The following is a 23978-nucleotide window of genomic DNA, read 5'->3' on the forward strand; positions in this document are numbered from 1 at the left end:
CTGTCTCTGTCTCTCTGTCTCTTTGTCTCTCTCTCTCTGTCTCTCTGTCTCTTTGTCTCTCTCTCTCTGTCTCTTTGTCTCTCTGTCTCTTTGTCTCTCTCTCTCTGTCTCTTTGTCTCTCTGTCTCTTTGTCTCTCTCTGTCTCTTTGTCTCTCTGTCTCTTTGTCTCTCTCTCTCTGTCTCTCTCTCTGTCTCTGTCTCTGTCTCTTTGTGTCTCTCTCTGTCTCCCTCTTTGTCTCTCTGTCTCTTTCTCTTTCTCTCTCTCTGTCTCTGTCTCCGTCTCTTTGTCTCTCTCTCCGTCTCTCTCTCTCTCTGTCTCTCTCTGCCTCTCTCTCTGTCTCTCTCTTTGTCTCTCTGTCTCTTTCTCTCTCTCTCTCTCTCTCATTCTCTCTCTCTGTCTCCGTCTGTCTGTCTGTCTGTCTGTCTCTCTCTCTCTCTCTGTCTCGTCTCTGTCTCTCTCTCTCTCTGTCAGCCTCTGCTTTGCTGCTTGATTTCAGCTGCCATTGAAACGGGGAGGGGGGCATGGTATTTGGTGGGGAAGTATTCAGTACAGGAGTGACTGTGAAAAGGGAGTTGTTCTCACCATCTACTGTGCATGCTGCAGATAGAGGACTTGCCGCCAAGGCCAACTGTCCGGCATAGCAACCTGATGAAGCTTTTTGAAGTTGTCTCCCACATGACACCTGTGGGATGTGCGGATTGGACTATGGGATGGGGTTACCAGGGGGAGGGGGTTGGGTCACATATTGATATCTATGATTACGGGTTCTTTTGCTTTAGATCTTGCTTTGCTTAGCTGCTATCTACTCATGACCAGTAAAAGTACTCTTAATTCTGCAAAATGGAGTTGAATTGATTCTTTCTTGGTTTCTGCGGAAGGCCGCCTTGACATTAAGCAAGATCTCAGTTTCATGCTCATCCGCTCCGGTGCTTTGTCTGACTCCGACAGAGAGGCGGGACGCGTCCCACCTCAATGTCGGACAACGCACCATGCCGGCCAAAAGCCTCTTTCTTGAAAGCGGCCAAAAGCCTCTTTCTTGAAAGCGGCCAAAAGCCGCTTTCCTTCTTTTTGCCTCACCAGCCATAAACCTCACCGCACGTCACTGGAGTCAAGCTATTCTCCAAAGCACCTGAAGGCAGGACAAGAAGCAATGGGTGGAAACTAATCAAGGAGAGAAGCAATTTAGAACTGAGGAGAAATTTCCTGACAGTCAGAACAATTAATCAGTGGAACAGAAATTGCCTCCAGAAGTTGTGAATGCTCCAACACTGGAAGTTTTCAAGAAGATGTTGGATAACCATTTGTCTGATGTTTTGTTGGTCATATTTATGTCAGTTCTGAATTCCTGGAAATGACCCTCTGGACTGTCAAAGGAAAAAAGTTCAAAGTTTACCGCTTAGAGAGGGCTGAAAGCCCTATGAAGCGGTATATAAGTCTAATTAATAAATAAAGTGGTGAAGGGTTTCCTGCCTAGGCAGGGGGTTGGGCTAGAAGACCTCCAAGGTCCCTTCCAACTCTGCTATTGTAAGAAAAATACAACCTGTCCTTGGTAAGGCTCAACATAGACTTCCTTTCCTTAGAGTCCTGCAGGAAAATCAGGTGGAAGAACGGCCCGATGACCTCTTTCTATCGGTCAACGCTAGGAAGTGTCCCCACATACTGCATCACAGTATGATAAGCTGGTTCAACAGCTGCCGACAGGAAGGCACTGCGGCGGGTGATAAAGTTCACCCAAGGTGATTCTGACGCTTGGTTATCAAAAAAGGGGAACTTCCTGGTCTTCCCCAGAGTTTAAAAAGTTTATTTTCTCCCCACCCCACCCCCCCGCCGCGCTCCGAGGCAAGAGTTCTGAGTGAAGCACAGGCATGAAATCCATCCGGTTTAAGTGTTTTAAAAGGCTTCAATCGTAATAGAGGTTTTTGAACGGTGAGCCTCCCAGACTGAGATGGGAGGCTGTAGAAATAAAAATAAAATAAAATAAAATAAAATAAAATCAATAGCTCAGCTTTCCTGCCCCACCCCCCCTTTTTTTTCTGGTTTGACAGTCAAGAGGGTCATTTCTAGGAATTCAGAACTGAAAGTTGCTTTTTGGCCTGGTGGAAGTTACACATCATCAGAGCATCGAAAACGCTGCCATTTGGGGACAGTTCTGGCAAATAAAAGTTCACCGCCTGATGTAAACAGAGTGCCTGGTGCAATTTCTTCCATACTTCCTTGGGTCATGTTTCCACTTGGTAGCTGGCTGGGGCTGTGAAAATGGCCAAGCTCAGCTTGGGGGCGAGCAGTGCGGTGTGCGTGTGTGTGTGTGTGTGTGTGTGTGTGTGTGTGTGTGTGTGAGAGAGAGAGAGAGAGAGAGAGAGAGAGAGAGAGTGTAGGAGTGCATGTGGGGTGGGGCGCACTTTGTATTATGGGTGCCGGGCATGCATCTGCTCGCATTTTTGCCACCCAACAAACATAAAGGCTAGCCATCACCACTTGTATAGACTCTGCTGCCATAATCAGGGTTGGACTAGAAGACCTCCAGGGTGGCGCAGTGGTTAAAATGCAGCACTGCAGGCTACTGCTAGATCAGCAGGTCAGCGGTTCAAATCTCACCGGCTCAGGGTTGACTCAGCCTTCCATCCTTCCGAGGTGGGTAAAATGAGGACCCAGATTGTTGGGGGCAATATGCTGACTCTCTGTAAACCGCTTAGAGAGGCCTGGAAGGCCTATGAAGCGGTATATAAGTCTACTGCTATTGCTATTGCTATTACTGCTATCCCTTCCCAAGCCTATAAATACTGCGTTGCCACGCAGAGGTTAACCAGATGTGGAGCAATGTTTCTCCAGGAGGGGGCAGCAACGCCACCCCGGAACTCCTAGTTGCTTTTAGAAGCTGGGGGGAAAAATGGCTTGCAGAGGGAGGAGCGAATCCGCCTTTGACGGGTCCCTCCTCCCTGCAAGCTTTAATCAGCTGATGTGTCAAAATCCCAGCTGAACTTGCTGGTTGGCTTCAGCCGGAGAAAAGGTTTGCCTCCTTTTATTATTATTTATGGGGTTCTGTGCCGAATAAGGTGACTAATTCAGTGCAATTCCCTGTTCTGCTTTCTCAGTTCTTCTGGAGAGGCAGCAGAGCAAACGTGGCGATTTATTTTGAAGGGGACGGGGGGGGGGGGAGGGAGAAAGCAAAGCAAGCCCCCCCCCTTTTTTCCCCAGCATTTGATTTTCCACTAGTCATCAAAGTTCTAAAATAAGACCTCTGTGGTTCCCCCTCCTCTCTAAGTGACAAAAAGAAAGAGGGGGGAAAAAACCCCAGCAAGCAACAGGCCTTGGTGGCTGAATTTTAGCTTCACTTGTAGTCGGCATTTGGCATCCTCTTACTGTGTGTTTGTGTGTGTTTTTGTGTGTGTCTGTGTGTGGTTGTCTGTGGTTAATCATTTTCGATTCCTCCAAGTGTATTTGTTGTTGTTGTTTCTGGGTGCTGCTTTTATTTTTGTGGGTGTGTTGTTATTTTACTTTTTTTTTTAAACAGTATTTATCCAGATCGCTAGAGGTCTCATACTTTAGGCAGGAGGCTGGACTAGAAGACCTCCAAGGTCCCTTCTGGTCCTATGATACTTTTCTATTCTATTCTATTCTAATTCTAATTCTAATTTTTTATTCTCTATTCTACTCTATTCTACTTTATTTTACTCTATTCTATTTTTTCTATTTTCTATTATATGCTATGTTCTATTATTTTCTATTATTTTCTATATTCTATTCTTTTCTATTCTAATTCTATATTCTTTTCTATTTTAATTCTATATTCTTTTCTATTCGAATTCTATATTCTTTTCTATTTTCTACTCTTTTCTATATTCTATTTTATTCTAATTCTATATTCTTTTCTTTTCTTTTCTAATTCTATATTCTTTTCTATTTTCTATTCTAATCTATATTCTTTTCTATTCTAATTCTATGTTATTTTCTTTTCTATTCTAATTCTATATTCTTTTCTATTCTAATTCTATATTCTTTTCTATTCTAATTCTATATTCTTTTCTATTCTAATTCTATATTCTTTTCTATTCTAATTCTATATTCTTTTCTATTTTCTATTCTTTTCTATATTCTATTCTATTCTATTCTAATTCTATATTCTTTTCTATTCTAATTCTATATTCTTTTCTTTTCTAATTCTATATTCTTTTCTATTTTCTATTCTTTTCTATTATATCCTATATCCTATCCTATCCTAACCTATCCTATCCTATCCTATCCTATCCTATCCTATCCTATCCTATCCTATCCTATCCTATCCTATCCTATCCTATTCATTATTTCCAGCAGCTCTTGACTTCACTGGTTTAATTTCTGTCCACCACATAGCAACTAAGGACAGAGGTCAAAGCCGCCCTCCTTCCCTGGACCTCTTTTAAAAGGCTTGGGGTGGGGTGGGGGCAGCTACCCTGGTCCAATCCAGGGATGCCAAGCCAAAGGGAGGGACAGTGTGTGGGGGGTCATAAGACCCCGTTGCCAGGAGATGGCCCCTGTCATAATCTATTCAGGGCCCTCAGCAGCTGGCAGGCTAGGGGACAGGAGACCCATCCTGGCTCGTGCTATGTCTGACTTCTTTGTTTGGTTCTGTGATCGCGGATCCTGCCAGAACGTTGCCCACCCACCCAAGACCCTGCCCGCCCAGGGGGGCACCATGAAGGCGTCAACTTCCGTCCACCTCAGGCTGCCGACAGGCAAGAAACAGGCCTTAAATAAGCCACCGGTCCTGGAAGGCTCAAAAGAACCCAAGCCCTCCGCCAAAGGCCCCCAAGGCAGGTCGCCCCCCGCTCCCAAAGAGCCCCCCTTGAAGAAGGACGCTGGCAAGCCCACGCAGCACCCCAAATTAGTCGGGAAGAAGCTATGTTGGACGGAGGAGAACGAAACGAAAGCGGCGGCTTGCCCACAAGGCAACGCCAAGCAAAAGAACAGCAAGTCCTTGATGGGCCCGGCCCAAGTTTCTGGGGGACATGGACCCCAAAGTTTGAGCGTTCCTGAGAAGCAGCTACCGAGACCTCCCAATGCCGCGATGAGAGCAGCGCGGAGTGGCCTCCTCCACGCGCCTCATGTCAACGCCAAGGGAGACCAGCCAGGGATGCCCGCCAAGGCAGCTTCTGGGGTAGTCAAGACGAGCAGCACGGCGGTGTTGAAAAAAAGCAAAAAATTGCACAATCAGGCTTTGCTTTCCAAAGGTACGGAGCTCTGGATGACTCGTGCAAGCGAGCACACCTGTGCTACCTGCCAATTCAGCCCCCCCCCCACTGCCCCATTGAGATTGGGGTGAACTGCGGAGTGGATAAGAACATCACCCTGCATTTGAGACAGACGAATAGAATAGAGAAAATAATAGAAAACAGGGAAAAAAATAGAATGTAGAATAGACTAGAAAATAATAGAAAATAGAACGGAATAGAATATAGAAAATAGGAAAAATAGAATAGAATAGAATAGAAAATAATAGAATATAGAATAGAATAGAATATAGGAAATAGGAAAAATAGAATAGAATAGAATAGAAAATAATAGAATATAGAATAGAATAGAATATAGAAAATAGGAAAAATAGAATAGAATAGAAAATAATAGAAAATAGAATGGAATAGAATAGAGAAAATAGGAAAAATAGAATAGAATAGAATAGAAAATAATAGAATATAGAATAGAATAGAATATAGAAAATAGGAAAAATAGAATAGAATAGAAAATAATAGAAAATAGAATGGAATAGAATATAGAAAATAGAAAAAAATAGAATAGAATATAGAATAGACTAGAAAATAATAGAAAATAGAATAGAATATAAAAATAATAGAAAATGGAATAGAATATAGAATAGACTAGAAAATAATAGAAAATAGAATAGAATATAAAAATAATAGAAAATGGAATAGAATAGAATATAGAATATAAGAAAATAGAATAGAATATAAAAATAATAGAAAATAGAATAGAATATAGAAAACAATAGAAAATAGAAAAAGAATAGAATAGAATAAAATATAGAGTATAATAGAAAATAGAAAAAATAGAAAAAATAGAATATAGAAAATAGAAAATAGAAAAAAATAGAACAGAATAGAATATAGAGTATTAAAGAAAATAATAGAAAATAGAATAGAATAGAATAGAATTATTTATTGGCCAAGTGTGATTGGACACATAAAGAATTTGTCTTTGGTGCATTATGCTCTCAGTGTACTTAAAAAGACAAGATACATTTGTCAAGAATCATAAGGTACAGCACTTAATGAAAGTCACAGGGTACAAATAGGCAATCAGGAAAAAATCAATATTGGTATAAATCGTAAGGATACAAACAATGAAGTTTATAGTCCTGCAGTCATAAGTGGGAGGAGATGGGTGATAGGAATGATGAGAAGGCTAATAGTAATAGCAATACAGTCTTAGTAAATTATTTGACAGTGGTGAGGGAATTAGTTGTTTAGCAGAGTGATGGCTTTTGGGGGGAAAAACCGTCCTTGTGTCTAGATGTCTTGGTGTGCAGTGCCCTATAGCATCGTTTTGAGGGTTTTATATATTTGCAAAGGGGCTTCTTGGCCCACCCGAATTAATTCAATAAACATTTATTAAGGGGGAGGGTTGAGGGTTGTTTTTTTTTTTTTAAAAAGGGTACAGAATTAAGTGAACCATATACAGGTAGTCCTCAATTTACGACCCCAATTGAGCCCAGAATTTATGCTGCTAAGTGAGGAATTTGCTAAGTGAGTTTTGCCCCGTTTTACGAATTTTCTTGCCCAGTTGTTAAGCGAATCACTGCAATGGTTAGTGATGCGGTTGTGAATTGAACCTGGCTTTGCTAACAATTAAACCAGTGGAACAACTTGCCACCAGAAGTTGTGGGCGCTCCAAGACTGGAAGTGTTTAAGAAGAGATGGGATAACCATTTGCCTGAAGTGGTATAAGGTTTCCTGCCTAGGCAGGGGGGTCGGACTAGAAGACCTCCAAGGTCCCTTCCAACTCTGTTATTCTATTCTATTCTGGTCGGAAGGTCGCAAAAGGAGATCACATGCACTGTGGCCGTCATAAATATGACTCAGTTGCCCAAGCCTCTAAATCTTGATCACTTCACCTAAGGAGTGGTGCAACAGTCGTAAATGTGAAAAACCCGTCGTAAGTCCCTTTTTTTCAACGCTGTTGCAAGTTTGAATGGTTACTAAATGAACTGTTGTAGTTGAGACTGCCTGTATTGGTTATATGTGGTAGGACAGAAAGTAATTGGTCCATTAATAAAAGGCATTGGGAACAAAGAGAAAACACGGATTCTGGATCATATTCCCCAAGGGGCAAATTTATGAATTACGTGACTATTCTCCAGCTGAATTTGTTATCTGTCTTAAAACTTGAGAGTGTATTCAGAGGCTTTCAGAATAGGCTCCCGATTGTTTATTCCCTTAGAAAAGATAAGTTCTTGCATACAAAAAGAAAAAAATGCCCTTGCCTAAGAGGGAAAAAAAGATATATATTTTTTGATTAGGCAAGCCATATTAAAAATACTAATATCGTATTTATCTTTTTAAATGCTAATAATGAAGCCTTAAATTCCAGCTAACAGCCGCAGGCCAACAGAAGCATTTTTGCTTTTGCTTTAAAAAAAACAAACTGTTTTATTGGTTGTTTTGTTTAAAAAGAAAAGAGTCGAAATACTGGCAGATTCAGCACCTTTTTCATTCGTCTTCCTTTTCGGCTCTGGGATGTTTTTTTTTCTCTTTTAATCTAGCCGTCTTCCTGTGGTTTTTTTAAGCTATTTTTTCTGCAGCCAGTGTTTAAATATTGTTATGGTTAGGTTTCTATTTGCTTTGAGCTCCTTGGTGTTATGAGTACAGAACTGAAAACATTTGGAAAAAAACCTCTGTTACAAAAGGTTTGCTAACAGGTATCTTCTTTTACTTGCCTGGAGAATTATAATAAATAATAATTTGTTAAACTTGTATGCTTGCCTAACTTTCCATAACTCTGGGTGGCCCACAATAATCAAATCATGGTTTGTTGGCTTTGACCCAAAAGTGCTGTTTTGGCTCACCAGCGGATCTGGTAGGAGATTTGGAGAGTGAGGAGGGTTGGGGAGGAACCTGGGCCAGTCCTGGAGTCTGGGGAAGGCTCTGAGGAGGGCTCTGTGTCGGAGGCAGAGAGGGGGCCAGGGCCGTCTGACAGTTCTCAGCTGCCTTCGGAGTCAGACAACAATGAGGCAGAAGAACAGGTGGAGCCTGTTCCCAGTGTGCCCATGCGCAATGTTGCCAGGCGAAGGGAACAGCTAAAGAACAAGGGTCGACTTGGGAGTAAGGCCACAGGTGGACGATGAATGGCCCCTCCCAGAAGAAATAAAAGAGGAGCGAAACGGGAGTTGAGTTTGCAGGAGATCATTAGTTCGCTTCATTGGTTCGTGACCCTCCGAGGCTCCTGGCCAAGTTTTGCAGAGATTGGCCTGGCAGCTCTCCAAGCCAGATAAGGTCTGTGACTATAAATCCTCCCTTGAAAGACTTTGCTAGATGTGAAGGAGCAGAATTCACCGTCAATTAATGAAATTGTTTTTTTGTCGGGAGTTTGCTTCGTGCTCTTGGGAAGCCTCGCTCAGAACAAGCGCTTAGGATCCCGGGAAATATTTTACTTTTCGTTTATACCTTTCAAACTGTGTCTTTTGCAATCGCTGTTTTGTCTCCTTTGTTTTTAGGATTCTGGAAACTATTCTGAAACAAAGCTTTAAAACTGGATAGCGGGGCTCGAACGGGATACGGGTTCAAACGGATGCATGTCTTCCTGGCTTGTCAGGAGGACTGACATGTTGGTTTGATGTTTCAGGTTGTGTGCGCACAGTAGCAACACATGGTGACATGGAGCACAAGAAAAATGCGATTCCTAAAACCATCAAAGCAAAGCTTTTCAGTCTGGTAAGTTATAAAATTGAATAAATGCGTCCAGAAAGAACGTGTAAGCTACTGAACTGCATCCTTTTTATAGCCATTTGCAACCAAAGGGGTCCACATTATTTCATTATGCTGGTCTGTAACTGTACAGGCGACCCCTGACTTATGACGACAATTGAGTCCAACATTTCTGTTGCTAAGTGAGACGTTTGCCAAGTGAGCTTTGTCCCATTTTTACCTCCTTCCTTGCCGCGGTTGTTAAGGCAATCACTGCAGTTGTTAAGTTAGTGGCACAATTGTTGAAGCAAATTGACTTTGCTTGTCCGACGGCCACAATTAACACACGCCACAACCATGGGATTCCCTTAACGACTGCACGAGTCACTTCGCCCCAGTGATTCACTTAACAACCATGTCCAAAGCCCATCGAATCGGGTGTGAATCCCTTAACCATTGCTTGGCTGAGCAATGGAAATCCTACTTCCAATTGTGGCCGTAAGCCGAGGACTATATATATATAAGCCAAATAGAAACTGGCTGGCTTTTTATTTTTTGGGGGCAGGCTAAAACTTCTAATCCAAGGGCTAACAGGAGGAAAGGAATCTTGGTTGCGTTTCCTGGTTAATGGGAGGACACGGCTGAGCATTGTTGCTCTGGGAGCTGATATTTGATACCCCCACACTCATGGCACGGACATTTCTCTTGAGGTCACCGCCACGCAATTGGCGGTGGCTCACTGACCAAGAGGTCCTTCATTGGACGGCATAATTTTTTCCGCGTGATGCTCATCAGAGCGGACTCAGTTCTCCCACTTCCACTTTCCATCCTGTTCATTCCAGACTGTTAGGTCTGTTCAGGCAGCTTCCAAAGGGACAGTATTTGTGTGAGGTTTTGTGCGTCTGTGTGTCCAGTGTTGGTGAAAAAGTCAAAGCGCACAGATACGAAGCAGTGACAGATCTCCAGCATGGACGAGGTAAGTGAGCAGGAGAGAGAGAGAGGGTGGCGTTAAAATTGTGCAAACGTTCATAAATTGCGGACCTGCTTTGCACGGTGTGTGTTTGTGTGTGTTTGTGTGAAACTACTCTTGTTGAAATATATTTATCCACATTCAACCGGGGGGGGGGGGGGGACATGTATGCTTTTTTAAAAAATGCCTTTTTAATGCAGTTTTTCCCCCCCTTGTCAGCTTTTCTCTTTGCTCGGCTCTTGTTTTCTTTTGAAGTTTGTCTTTTAACTTTGGGAATAAAATAAAAGTTTCATGAGAAAAAAAGGAAATTGCACAAATACTTTTGTAAGCAGGGTTTGCCGACTTAGAGCGGTTACACCCAAAACATTCCATTTTGCCTGGGAGAATTTTAACTTTCGGTTTCTCAGTCAAATAATCAATTGTGATTTTAAAAAGTAACTTTTTACCCAGCGAGTTACTTCATTTATGAAACTTTACTCTTCAAATGTTTTATTTTCATTTTCAATTTCAATTCATACAGTCACTTATATACTGTGCAAAACCGGGGCCATATAGCATTGAACAATAACCACAGACATCCTTGTCAAAAATACTCCCCCAAATACAAGCCCAATATACCACTTCAACCCTCCATACACCCTTTCTTTCACCCCCCTCCAACTTTCCTTTCTCCCCTCCAACATTCCCCTCTCCTACTTCCCCTCTCCCTCTATCATTCCTTTCTCCCAATACACTCCCTCCCTTCCACCTCACCCTCCTTCCGATCCTCTCTCCCACCCTCTCTACCCCTCTTTCTTCTTTCCCTCTACTCCTCCCTTCGGTGTATTTCTACTATATCAATATATTCAGCTTCTTATTTTTACACTAGCATTAAAAATGCAACAGTATACAAGTGCAATCATGTTACTTTAAAATCTGGCACATACTATATTTCCCCCCTCCCCCCTATAACCCCACCTCCCTTCCCCCCTCCCGACTTCCCAGAGCCCGTACACGGTATAGCTTTTTATCAAACACAATCTAAAATATATTAAAACCAACGAAATTAAAGAAAAAAGAAGAAAAAAAAGAAAGAAAAAAAATGAGGGGGTTCATTTATGAAACTTAAAGTTGTCTGATACTACAGTGGACACAAATTTGGGTAGCTTAGTTTAAAAAAAAAATTGAAAAGGTACTGGTAACTATTTTCTGTGTTCTAATCATTTAAAATTGCATTTTAAGGAAGCTGCGGGGAAAGCAATGTTTGGGATCATATGAACATAATTTGAAAATATAGTTCCTAGGGATTTTTGTCTTGTATGCCAGTGTGTCCCCGTGAGGTTTTGGGCAGGTGTCATAAACATCTGTGTTTTTGCTTTGCTGGAAATGTGGAATAAGATTCTGTATTTTGCTTCGTTGGCAGTCTAGAAAATTACCTTTGTTGATTGTGTTATGTTGTAGGTAGGGGAAGTGAAGAAGGAACAGTTGAGCTCATACAAAGCGAGTCGAATCAAGACAGCATTCACACAACATAGGTTTTGGTTAGATGGGTTAGTTAGATTTGTTTGAAGTAAAGACTTGGGTAAATGGGTTAGATCTGGTCAAGCAACATGGATTAACTTACTACCACTCAGTGTAATGCCTAACCCCCCAAATGGCAAGACTTTAGAAACCAAACGAAAGGTGTTGTGTGAATGCAGCCACTTCTTCCCACAGATTCAGGGCCCTTTGCAGGCAAGGAAATTGCAGTAAGAGAGAACTAGAAGCAAGAATAGAAGAACAGCATTGGAAGGGGGTCTTGGAGGTCTTCTAGTCCAACCTCTTGCTTAGGCAGGAAACCCTACACCACTTCAGACAAATGGTTATCCAACACCTTCTTTAAAACTTCCAGTGTTGGAACATTCACAACTTCTGGAGGCAAGCTGTTCCACTGGTTAATTGTTCTGACTGTCAGGAAATTTCTCCTTAGTTCTAAGTTGCTTCTCTCCTTGATTAGTTTCCACCCATTGCTTCTTGTTCTACCCTCAGGTGCCTTGGAGAATAGCTTGACTCCCTCTTCTTTGTGGCATCCCCTGAGATATTGGAAGACTGCTATCATGTCTCCCCTAGTCCTTCTTTTCATTAAACTAGACAGCCCCAGTTCCTGCAACCGTTCTTCCTATGTTTTAGCCTCCAGTCCCCTCATCCTCTTTGTTGCTCTTCTCTGCCCTCTTTCTAGAGTCTCCATATTTTTTTCACATCAAAACTGAATGCAGTCTTCTAAGTGTGGCCTTCCCAAGGCATTACAAAGTGGCATTAAACACGTTGGTCTTGATTCTATGTTTGTGTGTCTCTGCGCACAGCTCTTTGCAGCATGAATCAGTTTCTTGAGGTTGCATTTGGTACTTGGGTATCTGAATCTCTTCTTCTTCTTCTTCTTCTTCTTCTTCTTCTTCTTCTTCTTCTTCTTCTTCTTCTTCTTCTTCTTCTTCTTCCCCTCCTCCTCCTCCTTCCTTTTCTTCTTCTTCTTCTTTTTCTTCTTCTTCTTCTTCTTCTTCTTCTTCTTCTTCTTCTTCTTCTTCTTCTTCTTCTTCTTCTTCTTCTTCTTCTTCCCCTCCTCCACCTCCTCCTTCCTCCTTCCTCCTCCTCCTCCTCCTCCTCCTCCTCCTCCTCCTCCTCTTCTTCTTCTTCTTCTTCTTCTTCTTCTTCTTCTTCTTCTTCTTCTTCCTCTTCCTCTTCTCCCCCTCCCCTATCCGTCATCGGACGTTGGCCATCCTTTTGGCCATCCTATTTTGGTCAACAGCCGCACGGAAAATTGCTGCTGAGTTTAGTCCAAACTGGTCCCTTCGATTTTGAAGCCATGATGATGTTGTTGTTGTTGTTGTTGTTGTTGTTCCTCTTCCTCTTCCTCTTCCTCTTCCTCTTCCTCTTCCTCCTCCTCCTCCTCCTCCTCCTCCTCCTCCTCCTCCTCCTCCTCCTCCTCCTCCTCCTCCTCTTCTTCTTCTTCTTCTTCTTCTTCTTCTTCTTCTTCTTCTTCTTCCTCCTGGACGTCCTTTGCCTTCAATCTTTCCCTGGAGGATTAAGCAAAAGATCTGGATCTTTGGGCCTTTCAAAATCCTGCTTTGTGGGCACAATTTGGCCTGTCATTTATTGAAGTATTTGTGTGTTTGTGTCTCTGTGTACGTGTGAATTAGCTGGCTGAGAGATCAAAGTTTCATCGTTTTTTTTTCAGTTTCACTATGTAATGTTTGAGAGTGGCTATCAGATGGACTCTGAACTATAGAAGAGAACCTTCTCTAAATAACTATGGAGCTGCTCAACCATTCAGGTCATGGTTGCCCTTTTTCAAAAGGAAACTGGACTTTTGTGGGGGGGGGGGAGTTCCCCTACTTTGAAAACATTTCGCTTCTCATCCAAGAACCAAAGAAGCTTCTTGCCACAGTTGTTATGCGAATCACTGCAGTAGTTAAGTTAGTGACACGGTTGTTACGTGAATCTGACTTGCTTGTTGGAAAGTCACAAAAGAATCACTTGACCTCACAACACTGCAACCGTCATAACTGTGAGTCATCTGCCAAGAGTCTGAATTTTTGATCACACACAAAAATGGTCCTGTCACTTTTTTCAATGCCATTGTAACTTTGAATGGTCAATAGAATAGAATAGAATAGAATAGAATAGCAGAGTTGGAAGGGACCTTGGAGGTCTTCTAGTCCAGCCCCTTGCTCAAACAGTAACCCTTCACCACTTCAGACAAACCGATATCCAACATCTTCTTAAAGACTTCCAGTGTTGGAGCATTCACAACTTCTGGAGGCAAGTTGTTCCACTGGTTAATTGTTCTGTCAGGAAATTTCTCCTTAGTTCTAGGTTGCTTCTCTCCTTGATTAGTTTCCACCCATTGCTTCTTGTTCTACCTTCGGGCACCTTGGAGATTAGTTTGACTCCCTCTTCTTTGTGGCAACCCCTGAGATATTGGAAGACTGCTATCATGTTTCCCCTAGTCCTTCTTTTCATTAAACTAGACATCCCCAGTTCCTGCAACCGTTCTTCATATGTTTTAGTCTCCAGTCCCCTGATCCTCATTGTTGCTCTTCTCTGCACTCTTTCTAGAGTCTCCACATCTTTTCTACATCGTGGTGACCAAAACTGGATGCCGTATTCCAAGTGTGGCCTTACCAAGGCCTTATAAAGTGGTATTAACCCTTCACGTGATCTTGATTGTATCTCTCTGTTGATGCAGCCTAGAATTGTGTTGGCTTTTTTGGCAGCTGCTGCACACGGCTGGCTCCTATTTAAATGGTTGTCCACTAGGACACCAAGATCTAAAGTGACCCGTTGTAAGTCGACAACTACTTGTAACAAAGATTGCCCAACATTTTAGGGAGTGGAGCAGGAATATTTGTATGCATGCGTTCAAGTATCTCCTTGAGGTTAGTTTTTGACATTATTTTCCTTCATTAAACAAAAACGCCCCGAGCATCGGATTTATAATTGATTGCTCAAACATTTTCAAAACACTCACCTTTAGCTGCAATTGGGGAATCTCATTCTGTATAACTAATATGATGTGCTCCTTCGGATTAGCTGGTTGTAAATAATGAATTGCTGGGAAAAAACTAATCAATAAGGAGAAAGATCCCTCCAGGACACGAGAGAAGCTCTGGAATTGATTCAGCATCTGTAATAACAAGCACAACAAGAGGCACAATGATTGCCTGTTGCATACGGGGGTTGTGCGGCTGGGGGGGTGGGAGAAACATTTCTTACAGATAAGCACCTCTCGGGCTGCACAAATCCTTTAAGAACACTTAAGACCATTCAAGAGAAGGTTAGAACAAATTGCTGATAATAGGAACACGTTCTGTGTTTTATAGGGAGTGGGGGGGGGAATCTGCAAAGTGTGTAAAGGGCAAGGAAAATATCGCAAACAACGGAACAATAATTTGCAATGCTAAGGAACAATGGGTTTTCAATGAATCTCCATCAGTGGCCAAACAGCAGGGCTTTCTTTCTTTTTTTAAAAATAAAAGAAACATTTGTTCGCTGTTCTGGAATGCCCTTTCTTTAGCCTGGATTATCCGGTGACTGAATTTTTTTGTGTGTGTGTTTTCTAGCTCTTATAGATATTCCGTCCTTTTCTCAAATTTGCCTTAGCTGGAAGGTTTATTATTTTTAAAGCGCTGGTTTTCCCTCTGCTTTGCATTCGTGGGTTTTCTTTGGTCTGTGTAGGAGAAAAGGAGGCAGAGGTGGGGGAGGCGGAGGCAAGCAAGTCATTAGCCTAGAGCGGTGTGCAGAGTGCTGGAAGCCCAAAGACCAGCTAGATGACACAATGCCTGTTTTGGGGGCATTTTCTGTCCATTTTTCGGGCTTTTTTCAAGCCAGTTTTTGGGGGCATTTTCAGGTCAATTTCAGGCCATTTTTCACACCATTTTTCACACCATTTTTGGCCATTTTCAGGCCATTTTTGGGGGGCTGTTTTCAGGCCATTTTGGGGGCATTTTCAGGCTGCTTTTCAGGCCGTTTTTGACCAATTTTTTTGGCTGTTTTCAGGCCATTTTCCAGCACTCTGGACCCCTGATAAAGACTAGCTGGCTGGCACACATGCTCGCAGAGAGGGCTCTGCGTGCATCATTTCGCCATCATGGGCCTAGAGTTCATGGCATTCCCATAAATAGTCTTAACTCCAACCTTTCTTCATTTCCGTTGACCCTTATCTAGCACCAGTTTAGTCCTGAACGTTAGTTTTCTAGTCACAGTGGCAGAGTTGGAAAGGACCTTGGAGGTCATCTAGTCCAACCCCCCGCTGCTTCAGGAGAATGATATCATTTTTGAACCGTTTCTCCTATTTCTTAAAAGCCTCCAGTGATGGAGCACCAGTGGTGGGATTCAAATAATTTAACAACCGGTTCTCTGCCTTAATGACCAGCTGGGTAGGTGGGGCTCAGTGGTCATGTGACCAGGTGGGCGTGGCTAACTCAACGTCACTCACGTCGATGGGCGCTTTGCCTTAGCTGTTACAATGGTAATAAGGGTTAACCGGAGAGGCAGTTTCTCTAAGCAGGGCAATAAAGATTAGGCTAGAAACAACACCAGAATGTTTCCTTCCTGCCTTCCTTACAGGATTAGCCCTGTAAAGTGGAAAAAAACCCAAATGGGATTTCTTCCAACAACCGGTTCTCCTGATTGGTTGGAAAGTTAATAACCGGTTCTCCCAAATAGGTGCGAACTGGCTGAATCCCACCACTGTGGAGCCATTTCTGAAGGCTCCACTGGTTAATCGTTCTCACTGTTAGGAATTTTCTTCCTTCATTCTAGGATGATTCTCTCCTTGGTTAGTTTACCAAGCAATGAACCTCCTTCGCTGGAAATTGAGGCGTGATCCTGATTCTTCATTCCTGATGATCTTCTTTTATTTACAGGTTGATCTGGAGCTTGGGGACTTGATAGAAATCTTCCGGCTGGCTTACCAGCATTGGGCGATCTACGTGGGGAATGGTTACGTGATCCATCTCGCTCCCCCAAGTAAGGAAGGCTCTCTTGGACTGGGCAAACATCCAGCTCGGTTGGCTCCTCTGCATTTTAACCACAATTCTTTTTTTAAAAATATATTTTTATTCTTTTTAAACAACGCATACAAAAACAAAGCAAGAGAGGAAAAAAAGAACTACTTTCCTCCATTTCATCAAGCATGTCGTTTGGTTACAAGTTTTTGTGCATCAATTCTTAAATTTAGGATTAACATCACTGGTTTACATTATACATAGCCAAATGTTTCGCTGTCATTGAGCATTGTACACTTAGATTACCATTAATATTATTTCATTTGTAACAATCCTTATTTCCTTAAATTCATAATTATCTATCAAATAACAGTAAGTCTTTGAACTATTATAGTATCACCTATCTCTAAAGAGAAAAAGCGAAGATTGGGACAAAGAATTCCCATTGGTTTATAATAAAACATTCATATTTTCAATTGACCATAATGTCTCCAATCGTCCAGACTTCCAAGAATGACTGGGCAAATGTCCAGCTCGGTTGGCTCCTCTGCATTTTAACCACAATTCTAACCCTGGGAAATGTAGCAATGTTGGCCACAAAATATAGGTAGTCCTTGATTTACAAGCATTTGATTAGCAACCATTCGAAATTACACCGGCACGGAAAAAATGGATTTCTGTTGTAAGTCAGTGCAGTTAAAAAGCAGCCATCCTGTGACTTGTAGTATACTCATTTTTTTTTTAAAAAAAATGCAGGTTTATTTAGTTGTATCCGGCCTTTATTTATTTTTTTACAAATAACTCAAGGTGGGAAACATATCCAACATACCTTCCTTCTCCTATTTTCCCTGCAACAACAACCTTGTGAGGTGGGTTGGGCTAAGAGGGACTAGCTCAAAGTAACCTAGCTGGCTTTCATGGCTTAAGGTGGGACTAGAACTCACTGTCTCCTGGTGATTGTCCCAAAGTCACCCAGCTGGCTTTCATGCTCAAGGTGGAAGTAGAATTTATTGTTTCCTAGGGATTGGCCAAAGTCACACCAATTGGTTTTCATGCCTGAGGCAGGACTAGAACTCACTGTCTCCTGGTGATTGGCCAGGTGTTATCCAGCCGGCTTTCATGACTGAGGCGGGACTAGAATTCACCGCCTCCTGGTGATTGGCCCAAAGTCACCCAGCTGGCTTTCATACTTAAGGTAGGACTAGAACTCACCGTCTCCTGGTGATTGGCCCAAAGTCACCCAGCTGGCTTTCATACTTAAGGTGGGACTAGAACTCACCGCCTTCTGGTGATTGGCCCAAAGTCACCCAGCTGGCTTTCATACTTAAGGTGGGACTAGAACTCACAGAGTCACGGTGATTGGCCGTAAGTCCCCCAGTTGGCTAAGGTGGGGCTAGAACTCACCGTCTCCCAGTTTCTGGCTTGGTGCCTTTGAACACATTCAAGGGTATCTCACTTTGGCAACTTTAAAACACGTGGAGTTCCTTTCCCAGAATTCATAGCGAAGAGCGTATTTATTCCTGAGAATTAAGTCCACCTATCAGAAGGATGTCCAGGGAACATCTAAGCTAATATCTAGGGCAGGTTTATCCAAAACCGTGGCAACTTTAAGACCTGTGGACTTCAACTCCCAGAATCCCCCAGCCAGCCAAGCTGGCTGGGGAATTCTGGGAGTTGAAGTCCACAAGCCCACCCTACTGGCTCTCCATGAATGACTCTCCTACTCTTTCTTTCCGCGCTCAAGGTGAACTGGCTGGAGCGGGTTGTGCCAGCCTGATGTCCACTCTCACCAACAAGGCCCTGGTGAAGAAGGAGCGTCTCATGGAAGTGGTGGGCCACGACCGATACCGGGTCAACAACAAACACGATTGCAAATACACCCCGCTGCCCGTCAACAAGATTGTCAGGCTGGCTGAAGAGAAAGTGGGCCAAGAACTGGAGTACAAAATCACCAGCGAGAACTGTGAGCACTTCGTCACCGAACTTCGCTACGGCGTGGCCAGGAGCGATCAAGTAAGGGGTTTTCCTTTGAGTTTTTCCGGACAAAACTGGGCTTTGGGAGAATCTTCGTGTGTTTAATGCCTCCTGTTAACTTTGTTGAGCTTGCCATACGAGGCATCTAATGACCGTGTTTCCCTGACGGGGTCTTAGATTACTTTTTGCTCCCATTAGGGCCGGGATGGTGAACTTATCACCAAAATGGCACATGGAGCCATGTTCCTCTTCCGGGTTTCTGGCACACATGCGCATGTGATGACCTGCTCACCTTTTGGTGTGTGGCAGGAAGAGCTGGTCTTCTATTTTCCCGGTGTGAGCATGCGTGCCCGCCAGCAGATTGGCACATGCGCAGCAGTGACCGGAAGATTTGGTGGCCGGTGTGCATGAGCGCACCAGAAACCAGAAGTTTATTTTTCAGCGAGCGCATGTCCTCTGGGCAGCTCCTCTTTCTGGTTGCGGTCCAGATGAGCACGCGAGCGAAGGGCTCTCTTTTTGGCACTCGGTGCCGAAAAGATTCTCCATCACTGCATTAGGACTTAGTTTCTGGTTACTTCTTATTTGTGTGTGTGTGTGGGGGGGAAAATGCAGTACTAAGTGCGTCTGTCTGGCTGATGACCTTAATTGGGGTTTAACCTGGAACTAAAGAAAAACTTCCTAACAGTGAGGCAGTGGTAGGTTTCAAATTTTTTTAGAACCTCTTCTGTAGGTGTGGCCTGCTTTGTGGGAGTGGCTTGCCAGCCATGTGACTAGGTGGGAGAGGCTTGCTGGCTATGTGACCAGGTGGGAGTGGCTTGCCGGCCATGTGACTGGGTGGGCGTGGCCAACTTGTAAAATGTAGTGAAACTCACTTAACAACGCTCTTGCTTAGCAGCCAAAATGTTGGCTCAGAAACTCTGGCATTTGAAGCACGCAAGTCTTAAAGCTGTCAAGTTACAACACCCTTGCACCCCTAACCCTTTAGAAAAAAAAAACCCCAGGGGTGTTCAAAATTGACAGCTTTAAGACTTGTGGACTTCAACTCCCAGAATTCCTCCTCTTGCTCTTCATCTTGATGATGTGCAGATGGGGGGGGGGAGGGAGCTGGAACCGGTTCTAAACCGCACTGTAGATTTGTGGAACCTCTTTTATAGAAGAGCTTAGAACTGGCAGGAACCCACCCCTGCAATGAGGACAATTAATCAGTGGAACAGCTTGCCACCAGGCATTTTTGCGCTCTGTCATTGGAGGTTTTTAAAAGATATTGGACAGCCATTTGTCTGGAATGATATAGTCTCTGCTTGAGCAGGGGGCTGGACTAGAAGACCTCCAAGGTCCCTTCCAACTCTATTATTCTGTATTCTGTAAAATACATGGTGGCAAAGTGTACTTTCTCAAGTGCGAATAAGTCACTTTTTTCAGTGATGTTATAACTGTGAACCAGAGGTGGGTTCCTACCAGTTCGCACCTGTTCGGTAGAACCGGTTCGTCAAATCTACCGAACCGGTTAGAAGAGGTTCCACCAGTGGACCCGGAAAGCAGGCCACACCTACAGAAGAGGTTCCAAAATTTTTTGAAACCCACCACTGGTCCTTGGATATGATTATTCTACACTATCGTGCTCATATTTACAAAACTCAGGGCCTCTGTGAAAGGTAAGGATGACTACTGCGTTTGTGGTGCAATCAGAACATTGCGTGTGTTGAAGTTGTTTTAACGCAAACCAAAGATGCCTTTTAAAAAAACAAGTTAGCATCATATTCTTATGCCTGCCGGTGCTGTGTGGGAGGTAATTTAAGGTGGTTCTGACAAGTGTCGTCGGCATCTTCATATCCGGTCACATGGGTGACAAGCCACTCCCATCCGGTCACATGGGCGGCAAGCCACTCCCACAAAGGAGGCCACACCCACAGAGTAGGTTCGAACAATTTTTGAAACCCACCACTGCTGTGAACGGTCACTAAACGAGCTATTATAGTAAGAGGGAGGCGACCCGTATAGTCCGTATGATTCTGACGATTCAAATATTTTCTTTCCCCCTTGCAGGTCCGAGATTTCTTCGTGGGGGCAACCATCGCGGGCCTGGCTGGCTTGTTTGTTGGAGTGGGCACCGCCATGGTTAGGAGGAAAAAGCAGCAGAACCAATAATGAGGAAAAAGCAGATTTCTCAGAGCTCTCCGTCTCCTGGGCATTTGTGCATGTGTGTGTGTGTGTGTGTGTGTGTGTGCTAAGTTTCTAAAAATTTGAGATACGATCACCGTGAGGAAAAAAAAAGTTATTTGCAGCCATCTCTCCAAATCCCATCTTAACGCCCAGGAAGGAGCCTAATGTCCACAGCTATATTCAGCCCGCGGTGGCTCAGGGGCTAAGACGCTGAGCTTGTCGATCGGAAAGGTCGGCAGTTTGGCGGTTCGAATCCCCAGCGCCGCGTAACGGAGTGAGCTCCTTGCCCCAGCTTCTGCCAACCTAGCAGTTCGAAAGCAGGTGAAAAATGCAAGTAGAAAAATAGGAGCCACCTTTGGTGGGAAGGGAACGGCGTTCTGTGCGCCTTCAGTGTTGAGTCATGCCGGCCACATGACCACGGAGACGTCTTCGGACAGCGCTGGCTTTGAAACGGAGATGAGCACCGCCCCCTAGAGTTGGGAACGGCTAGCACAGATGTGAGAGGGGAAACTTTGCCTTTTATGTACAGGTTGCAGATGGTATGACTATCTAACTCTTCACTTAATCCCGGGTGAATGGATTTTGCCTTCCTCCAGGAAAGGCTGACATTAACCAACTTTTTGATCAGATTAAAGCTTGCAACTGGCCTCCCCAGATTCTGGGACTAAGCTTCAGACAGATGGTGGAGGCAGTGGTGGTTTGAAGGTCAACGAATTAGGCCGAGCGCAGTTAAAGTCTGATTTAATTTCCATGTGCAATGCAATGTATTTTATTTTCACCGAATTAACCGATCTCCACTACGCTTCTGCTTTGTGTTTTAAAAACACAAGCCAACAAATTCTGGAGAATTAAGGCTTTGGGAAGGACTAGATGTGGTTTTTAAGCTTCAGGATGTCGGCCCTGGCCAAGAGAGCTGTAGATCGTACAAGAAGTCCTCGACTTACAACGGTTCGCTTAGTGACCGTTCGAAGTTACAACGGCACTGAAAAAAGCGACTTAGGTCAGGGCCATTTCTCACAGGTACGACCGTTGCAGCATCCCCCGTGGTCACGGGATCAAAATTCAGACGCTTGGCCACTGACTCATATTTACGACGGTTGCAGTGTCCCCTTTGTCACGGGGTCCTGTTTTGCAACCCCCCTGACACACAGAGTCAACGGGGGAAGGCAGACTCACTTAACAACCGTGTGACTAACTTAACAGCTGCAGCGATTCGCTTCACAGCTTTGGCAAGAAAGGTCGTAAAACGGGGCAAAACCCCCTCAACCGATCGTCTCACTTAGCAACGGGAAATTTTGGGTCCAATTCCTGTCGTTAAGTCGGGGACCACCTGTACTATGTAGAGATCCTTTGAGAGGTGAATATCCTCCAAATATATTACAAATGCATTTTTCAGGGTGTGGAAGCTGTTAATTGATATATATATATATATACTGTATATATATACTCTATATATATCAGTGGTGGGATTCAGCCGGTTCGCACCTATTCGGGAGAACCGGTTGGTAACTTTCTAAGTAGTTCAGAGAACTGGTTGTTGGAAGAAATCTCCTTTTGTTTTTTCCCCACTTTACATAATCCTGTAAGGAAGGCAGGAAGGAAACATTCTGGGGTTGTTTCTAGCCTAATCTTTATTGCCCTGCTTACAGAAACTGCCTCTCCGGTTAACCCCTATTACATTGCAACAGCTAAGGCGAAGCGCCCATCGATGTGAGTGACCTTGAGTTAGCCACGCCCACCCCATCACATGACCACCGAGCCCCACCTACCCAAATGGTCATTAGGGCAGAGAACCGGTTGTTAAATTATTTGAATCCCACCACTGATATATATATATATCTACCAAAGTTTCATGGAAGTCCTTTTGGGGAGTTTCACAGAACAGAGCTTGGAAAACCAGGCATTGGGTTACAATTTCCCTTCTTCGGCAAATGGAGTCCCCCCCCCCCCCGATATGGCACTCAGAAAGGGGTTTCCAGTATCCCCCCCCATGTGAGCTCTCTCTCTCTAACTGCAGTTTCCAATGTTTTCACGTAACTTTTAGCACCATTCCAACCCCCCCCCCCCCCCGAATGCATGAGCGGAACTAAAGCCTGGCGGGTGTTACTCCCAGTGAAATTAGTGCCGGAGTGATTTTTCCACCATTATTAGTTATTTAGCTTGGGAGAACGGCTACTCATGGGGCTAATAATAATGTACACATTTTGAATAAATTTAAATATAAATGTATATTTAATTTAAATGCAATGATGTAAGCTTAGTAAATAAATAAAGCTTGCTTGGTCTTTTTTTTCCCAACTCCCCCGTGTGGCTGAAATGAAAATCCTTATATACACACGAACACACACACACACACACACATGCTGTATATACACACATATACATACTGTTGTTGCAAAGTCATATCCGACCCATCGGGACCCCATGGAGAACGTTCCTCCAGGCCTTCCTGTCCTCTATCATCCTCTGGAGCCCATTGAAGCTCAGGCCGACTGCTTCGGTGACTCCATCCAGCCACCTCCTTCTCTGCCGTCCCATTCTTCTTCTTTTGCCCTCCATCGTTCCCAGCATGAGGCTCTTCTCCAGGGAGTCCTTCTTCCTTCTCATCAGGTGGCCAAAGTCTTTGAGTTTCCTCTTCAGGATCCGGCCTTCTAAAGAGCAGTCAGAGTGGATCTCCTCCAGGACTGACCGGTTGGATGGCCTTGCTGTCCAAGGGACTCAATGCAGGAGTCTTCTCCAGCACCAGAGTTCAAAGGCCTCCGTTCTTCAGCCTTCCTTGTGGTCCAACCTTCACAGCCATCCATTGCCACTGGGGAAACCAGAGCCTTGACTAGACGCACTTTTGATTGGCAGGGTGATGTCTCTGCTTTTTAGGATGCTGTCTAGATTTGCCATCGCTTTCCTCCCCAGGAGCAAGCCTCTTTTAATTCCTTGGCTGCAGTCCCCATGTGCCCTGATCTTGGAGCCCAGGAAAATAAAATCTGACACTCTCTCCATTTCTTCCCCATCTATTTGCCAGCAATTGAGAGGGCTGGATGCCATGATCTTAGTTTTCCTAACGTTGAGTTTCAAGGCAACTTTTGCACACTCCTTTCTTCCCCCACCTCAAGAGCTCTGACTTTGCAACTAACAACAACACACATGCACAGACACCATATGCACACAGATATATACATTAAATACACACACACACCTTTCTGTTTTGCATTTCAGACAATTCCACCGTTCCCTGCAGGGCAACGTAAAACCTTGGAAAAAAAAAAAAACATTTCAGAGTCAGTCGCTTTTTAATTGATAGCTAGAAAATACAAGGCAAAAACCAGTGATTAAAAACAACAACAACAACGCACTGCTGCCCTCGAGAGCATAAGGACACATCCCATTTCCGTGCTAAAAAAAACAGTGATTAAAAATAAACCTGCCTCTTTCATGGTAAGGTGAAAGAAGGGTTTTATTTATTTTTTTAATAAAAAAAAAGCAACCACCAAATTGCTCTTTTTAATACATGATTTATA

General features: G+C 43.7%; 1 protein-coding gene across 3 annotated transcripts; it reads left to right on the forward strand.

Moving 5' to 3' along the window:
- The first annotated feature begins 2877 nt into the window (after nucleotides 1–2877).
- LOC148048720 (phospholipase A and acyltransferase 3-like) lies at nucleotides 2878–22752 on the forward strand. Of its 3 annotated transcripts, none has more exons than XM_087705247.1 (5): nucleotides 2878–3008; nucleotides 8834–8922; nucleotides 16246–16348; nucleotides 18071–18339; nucleotides 20347–20472. In XM_087705247.1, exons 2-5 carry the CDS (start codon nucleotides 8866–8868, stop codon nucleotides 20446–20448), a joined length of 531 nt encoding a protein of 176 aa, XP_087561373.1. In that variant the 5' UTR covers nucleotides 2878–3008; nucleotides 8834–8865; the 3' UTR covers nucleotides 20449–20472. The 3 variants fall into 3 exon arrangements, with proteins under 3 accessions (XP_087561373.1, XP_087561372.1, XP_087561374.1); XM_087705246.1 differs by lacking the exon at nucleotides 2878–3008 and adding an exon at nucleotides 4569–5208 and having other exon boundaries at nucleotides 20347–22752; XM_087705248.1 differs by lacking the exons at nucleotides 2878–3008; nucleotides 8834–8922 and adding an exon at nucleotides 9679–9871.
- Nucleotides 22753–23978: the final 1226 nt, after the last annotated feature.

Source organism: Thamnophis sirtalis, unplaced genomic scaffold, assembly GCF_051295495.1.
Source record: "Thamnophis sirtalis isolate CommonGarterSnake01/CBP01778 unplaced genomic scaffold, rThaSir2_p1.2 scaffold_2, whole genome shotgun sequence".
In the NCBI taxonomy this organism is placed as follows: Eukaryota; Metazoa; Chordata; class Lepidosauria; order Squamata; family Natricidae; genus Thamnophis; species Thamnophis sirtalis.

Coding starts and splice junctions, on each gene's coding strand:
- LOC148048720 (XM_087705246.1), top strand. CDS start 4,584: ATGTCTGACTTCTTTGTTTGGTTCTGTGATCGCGGATCCTGCCAGAAC. Junction 8,923..16,245: donor AAGCAAAGCTTTTCAGTCTG/GTAAGTTATAAA, acceptor TTTTATTTACAG/GTTGATCTGGAGCTTGGGGA. Junction 18,340..20,346: donor GCGTGGCCAGGAGCGATCAA/GTAAGGGGTTTT, acceptor TCCCCCTTGCAG/GTCCGAGATTTCTTCGTGGG.